Source organism: Alosa pseudoharengus, unplaced genomic scaffold (genome assembly GCF_046254945.1).
Source record: "Alosa pseudoharengus isolate Yale_2024_CS ecotype anadromous, Long Island Sound unplaced genomic scaffold, YU_APseudo_1.1 YU_APseudo_1.1_scf_12, whole genome shotgun sequence".
NCBI classification, from domain to species: domain Eukaryota; kingdom Metazoa; phylum Chordata; class Actinopteri; order Clupeiformes; family Clupeidae; genus Alosa; species Alosa pseudoharengus.
The window spans coordinates 3,685,963-3,701,663 of NW_027468587.1; the positions used below are offsets into that span (position 1 = coordinate 3,685,963).

General features: G+C 47.5%; 1 protein-coding gene across 5 annotated transcripts in view; it reads left to right on the forward strand.

The window, feature by feature from the left end:
• Window positions 1-15,701, forward strand: part of shc1 (SHC (Src homology 2 domain containing) transforming protein 1) — a 35,766-nt gene that overhangs the window by 7,050 nt on the left and 13,015 nt on the right. For 2 of the 5 annotated variants that reach the window (XM_076279780.1, XM_076279781.1), the window contains exons 1-3: window positions 10,720-12,940; window positions 13,733-13,803; window positions 15,038-15,101. In XM_076279780.1, coding sequence (XP_076135895.1) covers window positions 12,362-12,940; window positions 13,733-13,803; window positions 15,038-15,101 — 714 coding nt within the window. In that variant the 5' untranslated portion in view covers window positions 10,720-12,361. Of the gene's footprint in view, window positions 1-3,324; window positions 3,369-10,719; window positions 12,941-13,732; window positions 13,804-15,037; window positions 15,108-15,701 lie in introns of those variants that run through there. The other 3 variants (XM_076279783.1, XM_076279782.1, XM_076279784.1) reach the window with 3 other exon arrangements.

A 15,701-nucleotide genomic window follows, 5' to 3' on the forward strand; every position in this document is an offset into this window, starting at 1 on the left:
AAACGTAAGTTTGAGAGAGTGAGAGAGTCGTTCAATCGGTGGTCAAGCCGAGTTGTTTTGTAATAAAGCAGGCATGGTCACACACACAAAGGCCAGTTTGCTCAGCCATGCGGCGGTTGTGTGGTAGGTTATGGCTCTCAGAGGCTCGAGCTGCACGTTCAAATGCTTTTCCGCAAAGTTGCAGATTGCAGCATGTACTGTACACCATGATGTTGCAGATTGCAGCATGTACTGTACACCATGATGTTGCAGATGTTGCAGATTGCAGCATGTACTGAACACCATGATGTTGCAGATTGCAGCATGTGCTGTACACCATGATGTTGCAGATTGCAGCATGTACTGAACACCATGATGATGCAAGTTCCCTTAATCTTATATCTGGAGCCATTGAACTGAGGGGCTTGGGTAGCTTGCTCATAATTCTCGAATATTCAGCTCATACAGTTACTGCCAACAGAGGACCAGTGTTCCCTTTCTGTCTGTGATGATTCTCTGTAAGCATCTAGTCCATACTACATCAATGTGTTTTATGTTGACACTCTCGAGGCAACATATCTTTGCTTTTAACCACAGAGAGCAGACAGAAAAGGTCATCATCTGAAGGCTGCCTTTTCTTTCTTTTTTGTTCTCTCATCTTGGGCCGCACAGTGGGCTGCAAAAGCAGAGCACGGCAGAATGTCACTGGTGATGCATGGCGCGTACATGCAAGGCCAAAACAAACACTTCACTGTCCGGGGCTGTGGTTTTGTTTGCTGTTCTTATTGAGAGGGGAACGACAGTCTGGCACAAGCAGAAAGTTTGAAGGGTATGAAACTTCACAGCCACAATCCATCTAATCATTACAGAGGTTGCGCAACCGACATGGGAAATGCGTTGCACAAGATGGTTCTCAAAGTATGGTGCAGCTGCTGCAATCAGAGTTATTGTAAGCGCGTGTGTGTGTACATGCATGTGTGTCAGAGGGAGAACGTGTGTGTGTGTGTGTGTGTGTGTGTGTGTGTGTGTACATGCATGTGTGGAGCTGTCCTTGGTGAGGATATTTCCTCCACATAGTGGTATATTTAGGGGTCAGATTGTGTGGATGAAATTAATGCACATTTGTCCAGGACCTCCGCCGAGCTCTTTTTCTCTGTTTACCAATTAAAGTCCTAAACGGTAAAATAGACAGATCCCTAAGAAGCAGGAGTGCTCTAATTAAAGTCCTCCTAAACGGTAAAATAGACAGATCCCTAAGAAGCAGGAGTGCTCTAATTAAAGTCCGTGCTTGAGCTTTCAAATTGAATGCAAGAGCGTTAGAGTTTGCACTGGCTTGTTATCAATTGTGTTCTTAACTTAAAACTAAACCAAAATATTCCCTTTGCTTTGGAAGAGGTTTATGGTGTAACTTATGTAATAATGACCTGTATCCTCTAACACTGGCCAATGGCCATACATCCTGGCATAAATCTGCACACATGCGATACGTACAGATAAGGACAGGCCAAAAACGTAAGTTTGAGAGAGTGAGAGAGTCGTTCAATCGGTGGTCAAGCCGAGTTGTTTTGTAATAAAGCAGGCATGGTCACACACACAAAGGCCAGTTTGCTCAGCCATGCGGCGGTTGTGTGGTAGGTTATGGCTCTCAGAGGCTCGAGCTGCACGTTCAAATGCTTTTCCGCAAAGTTGCAGATTGCAGCATGTACTGTACACCATGATGTTGCAGATTGCAGCATGTACTGTACACCATGATGTTGCAGATTGCAGCATGTACTGAACACCATGATGTTGCAGATTGCAGCATGTACTGTACACCATGATGTTGCAGATTGCAGCATGTACTGAACACCATGATGTTGCAGATTGCAGCATGTACTGAACACCATGATGTTGCAGATTGCAGCATGTACTGTACACCATGATGTTGCAGATTGCAGCATGTACTGAACACCATGATGTTGCAGATTGCAGCATGTACTGTACACCATGATGTTGCAGATTGCAGCATGTACTGAACACCATGATGTTGCAGATTGCAGCATGTACTGAACACCATGATGTTGCAGATTGCAGCATGTACTGAACACCATGATGTTGCAGATTGCAGCATGTGCTGTACACCATGATGTTGCAGATTGCAGCATGTACTGAACACCATGATGATGCAAGTTCCCTTAATCTTATATCTGGAGCCATTGAACTGAGGGGCTTGGGTAGCTTGCTCATAATTCTCGAATATTCAGCTCATACAGTTACTGCCAACAGAGGACCAGTGTTCCCTTTCTGTCTGTGATGATTCTCTGTAAGCATCTAGTCCATACTACATCAATGTGTTTTATGTTGACACTCTCGAGGCAACATATCTTTGCTTTTAACCACAGAGAGCAGACAGAAAAGGTCATCATCTGAAGGCTGCCTTTTCTTTCTTTTTTGTTCTCTCGTCTTGGGCCGCACAGTGGGCTGCAAAAGCAGAGCACGGCAGAATGTCACTGGTGATGCATGGCGCGTACATGCAAGGCCAAAACAAACACTTCACTGTCCGGGGCTGTGGTTTTGTTTGCTGTTCTTATTGAGAGGGGAACGACAGTCTGGCACAAGCAGAAAGTTTGAAGGGTATGAAACTTCACAGCCACAATCCATCTAATCATTACAGAGGTTGCGCAACCGACATGGGAAATGCGTTGCACAAGATGGTTCTCAAAGTATGGTGCAGCTGCTGCAATCAGAGTTATTGTAAGCGCGTGTGTGTGTACATGCATGTGTGTCAGAGGGAGAACGTGTGTGTGTGTGTGTGTGTGTGTGTGTGTGTGTGTACATGCATGTGTGTCAGAGGGAGAAAGAGGCAGGGAAAGAATGTGACTGCACGTGTGTGTGTGTGTGTGTGTGTGTGTGTGTGTGTGTGTGTGTGTGTGTGTGTGTGTGTGTGAGAGGGGCAAGCTAGGACACACCCTCCCCTTCTCTAATTCCACTCATTCCTCTGTGTATGCCTGAGCCTGACCATTTGTCTCGTTCTCTCTCACACACACACACACACACTCACTCAAACACTTAAGCTCTTTCATCAAATGTATGAACAGCCTCTGAGATACGGTTTAGCATCTGTGTCTGCACACACCTGTGTCATGCCTGTCACATGGCTGCTTCTGTCCTGCGCTCCTGCTGCAGTATGGGAAGCCCACTGTAATTGGCCGAGTGGGATGTGATGCATGGGAAAAGCTTGATTTCATTGGCTATGATTGGGGGAAGAGATAATGAGATGCTTGTTGCAATTGGCTGCATATCTGTATGTGTGTGTGGTGTGTGTGTGTGCGCGTGTGTGGTAATGTGCGCTTATGGTGTTTTTAGGGTTAAGAGACAAACAGAGAGCGATTCGGCCGATGGAGTATGTGGTAAGATTTCCGTTATGATTTACGATTGGTTCTCCTTCTCTCCCTCCCTCACCGTGGCACAAAGGCTGCTCCTGTCTTCACACCAAAACACTGAATACACACACACACATGCCAATAAGCTTGATCCAAAAAGGGGAAAAGTCCACGCACTCCTCGATCACTCTCTACCCACAGCCTAGGACACACACACACACACGCACACATGCACACACGCTTTGGTTGTCTGTGTTTTGATTCTTACAGCAGTGGTAGCAATATAGTAACAAAGTCTGCAAATTATTTAGTTGTTGTAGGACACACACACACACGCTTTGGGTGTCTTCGTTTCGATTCTTACAGCAGTGGTAGCAATATCCTACTAATAGTAACAAAGTCTGCAAATGATTTAGTTGCTGTAGGAGTTGTCATGAGAGGAAGGAGGAGGGGTGGTATCACAGAGATTATAATTAAGACAGGACGACTCCTCATCTTTTTCTCTCGAGATTGCATAAGGTGTTGTGATCGTGTTATAACACTTAACCCTGCTAAGCATGAGGATGAGGAAGATGACATTGAGTTGAGTTCAGTACTAATGAGAAACATTAGTCACAGATGATGAAGCAGTGGTGACCCACCATAAAAGACAGACACACACATACACATACACACACACACAGACACAAAAGACTGTGGGGGATATGTAGGTCATCAGTCTGCACTTAAACATGAGCGTCAGCTGGGAGAGTGTGAGTCAGATACTTCCTGTTGGAAACACAATCACGTCCTCTGCTGTCAGAGTGTGTATGAGCGAGCATGACACGCTTGGTCTACTGCCCGCAGGAGCAGCCTCGGTGACCCCCCCCCCCCCCCACCACACACACACAAAAACGCATACACACTCAAGCACACACACACTGGTGACGGGATAGATGAAGGCTTATGTGAAAATCATTGTGGGTTTTCAGCATGTGTGTACTGGCCTCTTCTTTGCTCTGTACTGTGTGTCTGTCGGTGTTGGTCCTTCTCACTGTCCTATCGGTCCTTTTGATTGGCTGAGCACCGTTTCGGTGAGGCTCCTTGTCACGGTCTTCTCCAGCTGGCTGGGTCTCTGTCTCTCACCTGTCATCACACCTCTGCTTGCTGTGGATGGGTTTCCATTCTGGGCGGATGGGTCTTTCTGAGCCTCTCTGATTCTCTGCCATTGTTGTTTTGTGTTGTTGTTGTTGTTGTTGTTGTCATTCTGTGAAAATGTTATTTTGCTGCTGGCATTCAAAATATAAAACCATGCATAATCAGCCCGACCCACTGTTAGGTTTCCAGGCCTTCAACGCGAATTGTTACACCAACCCATACCCACATTAAAACATTTTTTTGGATCAAACCTCTGGCTCTCAACCAATATAAAACCCAAAACTGAGTTCTCTAGTCAGACAGAACATAAATACAGAGGGGTTTGGAGTACTGAGCAGGCTATTGGTCTTTGTAGAAATATGAGTCTTTTTTTTTTTTTTGAAGGATCTTTGAAAGATGTTTTTGACATACTGTGTTTGTGTTTTAAGCGTGTTTGCTTGTGTGTAATTGTGTGTGTCCACACATAAAAAGAAGTGTGTTTGTGGTCGTCAGCCTTTGTGATGGGGGGTATATCCTCTCTTTCTTTTTTGTTTCCCTCTCTCTCTCTCTGTCTCTTCTCTCTCTCTGTCTCTTCTCTCTCTCTCTCTCTCTCTCTCTCTCTCTCTCTCTCTCTCTCTCTCTGTCTCTCTCTCTCTCTCTCTCTGTTTCTGTCTCTCTCTCTCTCTCTCTGTCTCTCTCTCTCTCTCTCTGTGTACTCTGTGATTGGCTGGCGCTGGGTCCCCTGAGGTGACTGAAGCTGTGCCTGTGCTGCGCTCCATCCTCATTGGCTGCTAATGTCCTGTCCACTCCATTTAAATCTGAGCTGGACAAGAGCGCGATGCAAACTGACACCATCTCCCAAGGTTCAGTCTCGCACTGTGACTCACTCACAGGCCACTGGCTTCCTCAGAGACATCCCGGCAGTGTGTTGTGGGAGATGTAGTTTTCTTTGGGCGCGCGGGGGGGGGGGGGGGACCTGCTGAGATCCTCTAGTATTCAGCTCATGTGTCCACACGAGTCACTACTTTCACATTGTGGCCAGGCTACAGAGAGATTGATGCTTGAATGGGTCTCTTTCTGCCAGGCATGCGTGCGTGTGTGTGTGTGTGTGTGTGTGTGTGTGTGTGGTCAAGTCTTTGCACCACGTTGGTGTGCTGTCTGCTTGTGTAAGTGACCTTAAAGAGTCTGGTGCAGCATCAGACAGCTCCATCTGTGAGTCAGGTGCCTGAGGGAGGTCCGGCTGGCTACTGTATACTGCGTATACGCGGGGGGCTAAATGAGCCTGGCCTGGATTCCCAACAACAGCAAAGAGAGAGGGAGGGAGAAAGACAGAGACAGCGAGAGAAAGAGAGAGAGAGAGTTAGTAAAGAGTGCATTTCTTGCGCTTTTTCTCTTTCTCCCTCTCTCGCCTTTACTCTCTATACTATACGTCTATCAGGATACCAGGCAGGCTGTTGAAGAGTGTTCTTCAATGTCCTGCGTTTTCCTCACTGTTCTATGTGTGAATTATATAGAAGTGGAGAGAGGTTGTTAAGGATGCAAACACACTCCTAACCAACTGACACTGCATAGAAACAGAAGAGAAGAGGCGTGAGCGACAGCATGAGACAGAGCAAGACAGTGTGAGACCGAGGGAGGGAGAGGAAGGAGTGAAAAAGATAGGGGGGGGGGGGGCAGGGAGGAAGAAAGGGAAATCAGCAGCCGCATCTGTGTGTGTGTGTGTGTGTGTGTGTGTGTGTGTGTGTGTGTGTGTGTGTGTGTGTGTACGCTCCCACAGACGGGTGGTGGAGGGGTTGGAGGCAGGCAGCAAAAGCAGACAGGAAAGAGAAAGTGAGGGAGGAGGGGGGGAAACAGGGACAGACGGCTTTATCTGGCGTTCTCGCACACGCGCTCACACAGAACCCAGCGGTGAGGTGCGGAGGAGAGAGCGGGAGCACGAAAGGAGGATGAGCGACAGCAGCAGCAGCGGGCGGAGGAAAAGAGGAAAACAAAGCGGCATCGCCGTGCACTAGCTCGCCGCGTGCCGCTGACGCCTAGAAGGAGAAAGGGGAAACGAAGGACGGGAGCGCGGGAGGAAAGGGAGAACAATAAAGGGGTCCGGCCGTGACTTTGTGACTGAGAGAGCGACGGAGTGGAGCAAAGAGTCAAAGGAAGACCACATCTTATTATTTTGCAGGGAGGGGACAGGAAGACACAGAGAAGGAGAGGATTGTCTGGCTTTCTTTAAAACAAACAAAAAACATTGACGTGCACTTAGGCAACATTAGCCTAATAGAGAGAATGATTCTCTTATAGCATGGTAGAGACAATCGCGTTTTTCAGTGTGTCTTTTGAGATTGTAATTTTGTATTTATGCCATATATTTTAGTGAAATTGAGACGACACTGTTCATAAAATAACTTGAGAAGAGGAAAGGTTTTCGACCACGCTGTAAATCTTTTACCCATTGTGTTCCTGGTCTCGGTCCTTGCTGCAGGAATAAATCTGAACATTCGAGGGAAACTAAACTCAGACACTAGACGCTCAGAAACTAGACTCGCCCGAGCATCTTGCATCAGCTGTTCTATGTTATATGCAGAGACTGAGCAACACGCATACTGTCAGGTTTTTTTATGCAAGCTGCATATCCTGTGGTGCAGTGAGACAGGCACAGAACTGCTACCCAGACAATGGGTATTATTTTGATGTTACATTAGTTTGTTTCACGCAAGACTAGATTAGGCCTATAGGCTAACATGTTTTGTGTGTCTGAAGACTTTTAGTTTCAAGTTTCAGCAAATGTTCTCTTTGCCTAGAACGTTAGAGTGCTTATTTGTACGCGTTACTGAGGGCAACAATGCTCTCATTTGAATAGGCAAAATGGAGTGTGTTTTAGCTTCTGTCTGGCGCTGTCTATGGTGGAATGTCGATATTGATGAGCTATTTTACCGGCGCGACGTTTGCCAATCTCAGAGTTCACAGCCGGCCATTGACCCGTCTCTGTTGCCGACAGGCGTAAGCGCCGTCTCCCGACGCCGGTGAGGTGATGTGGGCAGTGTCATTGTAAGGTGCAGTGGGTTTCTTTGTGTCAGCCCTGTCATCTGGTGTTTGGGCTCGAGACAAAAATGTTGTCTAGCGGCATTCCCCTTCCCAAATTCAATTCGTCACCATAGCAACACAGTGCGCGAGAACTTCTAATTCTATCTTTTGTCGGGACGTTCCGGTGCTGCTCCCGTGTGCTCTCGGTACCCAGTGCTGCGTTACCCAGGGATACATGCGTGGTTAAGAATGTCGCCTGGTCAGACTCTGGAGCACTGTGGTCGTGAACCTTCAAAACTGCTCTGAGACTGGAGTCCAGTGGTTGGAAAGGAGCATTACAATTTTCCTTTTCTACACAGATTTCTGTCTCCCCTTGGCTATTCAGGTGTTGACCCAGCATTACATGATAGTGTTATTCTCCCCCGCACCTTACTGAAATATAATGGCTGCTTCAGTCACTGCAGCAGAATTAGTCTTTTGTATTGTGTGACTTTTCAGATTCACAGTTGTGTGTGTTTGTTTTAAGTGCAGCCTATGTGTGTGTGACCATGTTTCTGTCTTTTACGAAGGACACTCAGGCTCCAGGTCTCCTCAGAGGGACTCTAACCTTCACTGTGCTGCACTACAACTGAGCAGTGAACACCAAATCCATTAGCAGGTCTCTCTTTAATCCTAATAACTTACACTGGTGCTCTTTCTTCACCCGTTCTGTGTTTTTTGCGTGCTGACCTGCTCATGCAGCGGTGCTCTCCAACTGGTGCTTGGAACGTTGGTGTGTGAACTGGTGCTCGTCACAGAACAAAGTCTATGTAGGTGACCTGCACTGACACCGTCTGGTGTAGCCTACCGTCTGGTGTAGCCTACCGTCTGGTGTCTGCTGTTAACTGGCTCAGATAGGCAGATAATAGTTTACTTTTCTTAGCATCAGGACACTTACTCTCAATCATTACCTCTGATACTTTAAAGACCTGGCATTTAAACCCACATTGCATTAACAACTGGAGCGCTTGTGACAGTTCTGTCTGTAGCTCAAGAACTTTGACAAGCTTAGTCAAATTTTCTTTAGAAAACAACTGTTTTTTAGGGGCACAGGACACATTGCCCCCATAGCACTGTTTATAGTTTTTTTTTCCTTCATAAATTGAGGTTTCTTGAGTTATGTCAGATGTGTTTGTTTGTTTGTTTGTTTCTCTCCCCTGTGCTCTTTAATCTCGGAGACGAGTGTTGTCATCATAGGTACCATCTTGCATTAGCGTCTGTAGTGTAGATTGTTTCCACCCCTGTTCCACGCACCCTTTTTCAATTCCACCATTTCTGTTGAAATGGGATGCAATTTCTTTTGTGTGCACACAGACACAAAGCTGAAGGTGCATAAGCAGCTATGCGGTTTTAAACTCTCAGTGAAAGAACATTAGTGTCTGAATCCACTTTGAGGCATGTTAATAATATCTTCACTGATCATATCACAATCCCTTTTCTAATGCTATTCCCCGTGTATATGTGTAGCTTTGGATAAAAGCGTTGGCTAAATACCAGTCACTTTACTTTTACTTTATATACAAGATACATAAGTGATTATTTGCTCTCTGGTATGAATGTATTTGGTTCCTTTTGATACTAAAGTCTTTGTTTGAGACCTCATTGTTGATTTGAATCGGTCATAGACTGCTTAGTCACCCAGCACGGTCACAGATCCTGGTTGTCTGGATCGGCAGTCAGAATCCTTGGACACAGTGCTGGTGTGTGTGTGTGTGTGTGGGGAGGGGGTGATGTTGCAGTCCTGATGACTTAAGCATCCTGCCACTCAAGCTCAGTCCATCAGGAGGAGTATCCGTGTGTGTGGGGGGGACACGCACCCTCTGCTGCATAGTCAAATTTGAGCGATGACCTTTGTATCCTTCAGCTGTCTAATACTATACAGTCCATTCAAGCTTTAAAAGAAGTAGATGGTGACATTAAGACTGTCTCAAGCAGTCTCTGCCTGCTGTGGCATTTGACCCATTGGACAGCTGCTTGACTCGCCTCATAGCAGGAGTCTGAAAAACATTCTAAAGAAGAAAAGTCCCTGTGATTTATTTCCCCCATTGGTCATTTTCTGCCCCTGTAGAGTTCTTCAGCAACACTGGGTTAGACACGTCCGATGCGCTTGGACTGTTTTGTGCACCACACACACACGACAGACAACAGCTCATATTAAAGTTGATGTTTGCCTGTCGAGGTGTTTTTGGTGGGATGCCGTATAGGGCAGAATTAGTCTTATGAGACAGGCATGTGTTCATTTGTATGATGTTCATATAGGTCCTGATTAGATTCATTCTCAGGTATCTAGGTGGGAGATATTGTGTCTGTGTGTGTGTGTCTGTATGTGTGTGTGTGTGTGTGCGCACGCTTGTTTGGGGCGTGTGAAGGAGACGGGTGAAGTGTTACCGTAACGAGGGTGTGATTAATCTCAGTCGCGCCTAACAAGTCCACGCTTCAGGGATCCCTAGGAAGGGACTACAAATTGGGCCAATCAGGTTTCATTAGCTTTGGAAACAACAGCCCTGTGGAGCATCATCATCATTGCTCAGGACAGCCGGTGATTCCTCCCCATCCCTGTCTCCTGTCTCTCTATCTTTCCATCTCTGTGTGTGTGTCTCTCTCTCAGAAAGGTCTTACTCAAATTAGATCATATTCTCAAGTTTCCGCACTTAAACCCAGCGAGATAGGTTGGTCTGTTTGAGCGTTGCGCGTTGGTAGTTTTTTTTTGGTGCTCTAGTTCAAATCCACCGTGAAGTCCTTTTCGTTCTCTGATCTACTGTTTACTTGGGTTAGTTGTGGTTCACGGAATGACACCGCATTCAACCAAGTTTAACCTGAGCTGCACAGCCATAATCCTCACAGCCATAGAGACTGTATGGAGCACTAACTAGACACGAGAGGGAGGGTGAACTTTAGGTTTACTCCTTTCTTCTTCTCTTAACCAGCCTTCTTTTTTAAACTGTGATGTATTTATCAGTGTTTGCATTTATTTAGCTACATATATTCTTTAGCTCTTTCATCTGTACACTGGAGAATTACATTTGGTTTCCGGAAAATGGCTTGAGCTACTGTGAGCGCAAGTGAGCGATAAAGTCCTTTTTATAAAAACAAAAGAAGAAAAAAAAAAGAAAAGAAAAGGAGCAGGTCTGGAGAACGGCAAGGTAGAAGAGGGAGGGGGTGAGGGCGTGGGTGCGGGTGAGCACGAGATCGTGTGGAAGAAGCGCGAGGAGGTGCTGGAGAGGGAGAAGGAGCGCCAACGCCAGCTGGCCAGGGAGGAGGAGGCGCGCCGGCGTCTGGAGAAGTGCATCGTGTGGCAGCTCCGCGACGGATTCCAGGAGCGCAAGGGAGGGGAGGGGAGCGCCGAGAGAGGAGGAGGAGGAGGAGGAGGGGGCGAGACGCAGCCGGAGGTGATCTGGAAACGCCGGCAGGACGAGGAGGAGGAGCGAGGAAGAGACCGGCATCGTGCACTGGGCAGTGGACAGCAGTCCGTCTGGAGGAAGAGGGAGAGGGACTGACCGAGGAGGAGTGTGTGGGCTAGGAGGTAGGGAGAGGGACTGACCGAGGAGGAGTGTGTGGGCTAGGAGGTAGGGAGAGGGACTGACCGAGGAGGCGTGTGTGGGCTAGGAGGTAGGGAGAGGGACTGACCGAGGAGGCGTGTGTGGGCTAGGAGGTAGGGAGAGGGGACTGACCGAGGAGGAGTGTGTGGGCTAGGAGGTAGGGAGAGGAGAGACAGACAGGACACTTGCGAGAGAGCGAGATCTAGAGCGTTGTTTGAGCGGTCAAAACTCTCGGCTCACTAGAGTGTGTGGGCTGTTTCGCATGTGTTCGTGTGTGCCATGTCTTGCAGCAGCGTGTGTCGGTGGATTGATGCTGTGTCATAGAGAACTTGAGAGGGACGAAAGTGGACTTTGAGAGCACCGGTCCTATCGTGCGAGTGAGTCAGACCGGAGCTGCTGGGCGCTGGACGCTGGACTGTCGCGGTTGGTGTGGAGCCACAGTGACCCGCTGCAGCTTTTAAATGCCGAGAACAGTTCAGCTGTGCGGTACTACTGTGAGTCTGTTCTGAGTGCTCAGTCTAGAGGTCCTCTTCCAGAATGAGCTCTTGTCTGCTGCTGTTAGCTCTCAGATACATTTAGTTGAGTCTTAGCTCTTATCCTTATTCTTATCTCTCTCTCTCTCTCTCTCTCTCTCTCTCCATTCTCTCTCTCTCTCTCTCTTGCTGTATTGATCGTCTGTTCAGTGCATGGCTCCTCTCCCTGGCTCTCTGTGACTAATAGGCTTTTTTATGGGATGCTGTCCGACAGGAACCACTAGAGTATAGCTCTACCCATATATACACACACACACACACACACATACATACATGCGCACACACACACACACACACACACAGTGAATAGTGAATGCATACATGTCGAGGTTTTTTTTCCCCTGACAATCATCAGTGGAAGTGGTGCTGTAGTTGTATTACTATGCAGGCTCTGCCTTCTTCTCTTCCCATGACTACTTCAGTAGTCTGAGTTGGAGCAGCACTTAACAATCAGTTTGCACTTCTTTGTTATTCTCTCTCTTTTTGTACCTCTCTGTGGCTTTGTCATCACTGTCTCTTCGTTGCCTGCGTGTTCTTTTGTTTGATAATCTTTTGTTTTCTTTTTCTCTCTACACTGACTTGGGCACAAACTGTTTAAAAAAAACCCGTTGTTGACGATGCTGAAGACATCAATGTTCCGAGAGACTTGCAGGACACTTAGTGAGAAGAAAGGCTGTTTGTGCCGTTCAGACCAAGAGACTTTCAGGAGACTGATCGAATAGCATTTAAACAAAACTCCATCTCAGCTCTCAGACAGCAGTCGGGTTCACTGTCCATGGAGCTGGTCCCCAATACCAAGTACAGCCCCTTCCGGAGCGAGTCCCTGAGCTCGACGGACGAGAGCAACCCCCCCTCGTGCCCGCCCTCGGCCCCCCTGACCCCCCTGACCCCGCTCACGCCTCCGTGCATCCCCTCCTCGCTCTCGTCCTCCTCCCTTACCCCCATCCTGCCGCCAGCCGAGAGCAGCCCCACCACGCTCTGCTCCTTCTTCCCCAGGATGGGGGCCCTGCGCCTGGGCGTCTCGGCCGGCCTGCTCCCTGGCCTCCGGGGCTCCAGCAGGCCGGGCTCCGGGGAGGCCCAGGCGGCCGAGGGTGGAGGAGGGGGGGAGCCGGCGGTGGTGTCGGATCTCCCCCTGGCCCCCCTGGCTCCTCTCCCGGCGCTGCCCCCGCTAACGGCCCACTCTCCGCAGGACATGAACCGGCTGGGCGGAGCGTCGCGGCGCGTGCGCGTGGAGGGTGGTCAGCTGGGCGGCGACGAGTGGACGCGCCACGGATCCTTCGTCAACAAGCCGCAGCGTGGCTGGCTGCACGCCGACAACGTGGTCAGCTCCACCGGCGTCTCCTACACAGTCAGGGTAACTATCTCTCTGTTTCACACACACACACACACACACACACACTTGTACAAACACAAGCTTACACAATCACCTTTATTACAAATATCAAACATGCTCAAACCACTAATTTCACACAATTAATATTGGACACAGTCCACAAAAACAAATGCCCCCCCCCCCCTACACACACACACACACACATTGGATAAGGTATGAAAGCACTTCCACACTGATGTCTGCATGTTTTAATGTGTCTTCTGTGTAACTCTCTCTCTCTCCACTTTCCACCTTATACTGTAGATAACACACAGTTTAATTTTAGCCTTTTGACATTTGAGCCCTTTTTCAAAACACCTGATGTTCTCTAGCAAGATGGCCTCCTCATACTTATTTGGAGCCGGTTTGATTGAATATGAGGATTAATTCTTTCCTATGCTCTTACTGTTGTGTTCCATTCAACCCAGCTTTATCAGAAAGGCTAATGACAGCTGTTATTCTGACTGGTTATTAGTCTAAAAATGAACGACTAATGCTAGACAATGATCACGCAGCTTGAGATCTATTTTCCACAAAGTATGGAAATAGAGGCACTCACTCTCTGTGGTCAGTGCTTTCCTGTCCTAATCCGGTACATTGTCATAATGAGTGGACCAGGTCCAGATGGCACCTTGACCCCCCCCCCCCTCTCTCTTTCTCTCTCTCTCTCTCCCTTCCTCTCGTCATCTCTGTTCCTGTGTTGGCTTTAATGGTTGCACTGCAACAGGAAGTTGCCTGTGCTGATTGGATGTCACTTCCTGTTGTTTCTTGCAGTATATGGGCTGTGTGGAAGTGCTGCAGTCTATGAGAGCTCTTGACTTTACCACCAGAACTCAGGTCACCAGGTAAGACCAGTGTGTACACACACACACACACACAAACCAACAAAATACCCATATTCAAAGCAATATTCGGAGACACAATACCTGAGGTATTAATCTAGTGTATAAATACATGCAATAGATGGTGCATATGTGTAGTTGTTACGCATACTGTTCCAATACTGTACATCACATCCACACATGCATGTTTCTCCTTTCATCTTGGCTCTGACCACATCAGTCCCCAGGGGGAAGGCCGCTCCTGACATCAAATATGCATCCCTCTCTCTCTCTCTCTCCCTCCCTCCTCCCTCTCTCTCTCTCTCTCTCCCTCCCTCTTTCTCTCCTTCTCCCTCTCTCTCCTTCTCCCTCTCTTTCTCTCCTTCTCTCTCTCTCCTTCTCTCTCTCTCTCTCTCTCTCTCTCTCTCTCTCTCCTTCTCCCTCCCTCTCTCTCTCTCTCTCTCTCTCTCTCTCTCTCTCTCCCCCACCCACCCATCCTTTCTCTGCTAGGCATACTCCCCTATCCACAGTGGAATTGTGGTCACTTAAAAAAGAAAGCAGTTCTCTTAATCCATTTTTCTCTTTCTCTCTTGTTAGCTTTCTTCACTTCCTGTTAGAGCGAAGGGAGGGTGTGTGTGTGTGTGTGTGTGTGTGTAATTATGTAGCTGCTGTAATGGCTAGCATAGGCGGTGCAATTGAGGGACAAAGTGTTGGGCAAGATTAAAACACAATAACATTTAATCAACTTAATAACAACCTTTATGTCTTTGTATAGGACACAGGCAGAGAGAGAGAGAGAGAGTGTGTGTGTGTGTGTGTGTGTGTGTGTTCCTCCCTCCCGCAGCCTGTTCTGGTTGTTCAGATTCTTTTTATAGAAGGCTCTGGAATCTGTGTGGTTTTCATTCTTCTTTTTCAAGGCTGTTTTTCTCCTCTCTTCCAGAGATTGTGTGTGTTTTTGTCTGTGTGTGTATGTGTGTGTGTGTGGGGGGGGGGGGTGTTCTCCTGTGTACGTTTGCACTTGATCAGATCTGTAGCTGTGGAGTGTGAAATTGGGGAATCGCTGAAAGCTAGCATGATGGAAACACCAATCAGACCATCTGATTATATTTCACATACGTTTGTGTGTGTGTGTGTGTGTGTGTGTGTCTCTTTGTGTGTGTCTAATTTTTTCCTTACACCAGATTAAACCAGTTTGTCAGCCCTCATATTTATTTAACATTTATCTAAGACAAGACTATAATGTGTGTGTGTTTTTCAGGGAGGCAATATCTGTGGTGTGTGAAGCCGTACCAGGTGCCAAAGGAGCTCAGAGGAGGAGAAAGGTACAGGTACAGTCCCCCTCTTTATTCTAGCAGCTTAGCTTCAACCAGTTAGCATCACAGCTAATAGTCCCCCTCTTTATTCTAGTAGCTTAGCTTCAACCAGTTAGCATCACAGCTTATAGTCCTCCTCTTTATTCTAGCAGCTTAGCTTCAACCAGTTAGCATCACAGCTGGTACAGTCCCCCTCTTTATTCTAGCAGCTTAGCTTCAACCAGTTAGCATCACAGCTGATACAGTCCCCCTCTTTATTCTAGCAGCTTAGCTTCAACCAGTTAGCATCACAGCTAATAGTCCCCCTCTTTATTCTAGTAGCTTAGCTTCAACCAGTTAGCATCACAGCTTATAGTCCTCCTCTTTATTCTAGCAGCTTAGCTTCAACCAGTTAGCATCACAGCTGGTACAGTCCCCCTCTTTATTCTAGCAGCTTAGCTTCAACCAGTTAGCATCACAGCTAATAGTCCCCCTCTTTATTCTAGCAGCTTAGCTTCAACCTGTTAGCATCACAGCTAATAGTCCCCCTCTTTATTCTAGCAGCTTAGCTTCAACCAGTTAGCATCACAGCTGATAGTCCTCTTTATTCTAGTAGCTTAGCTTCAACCA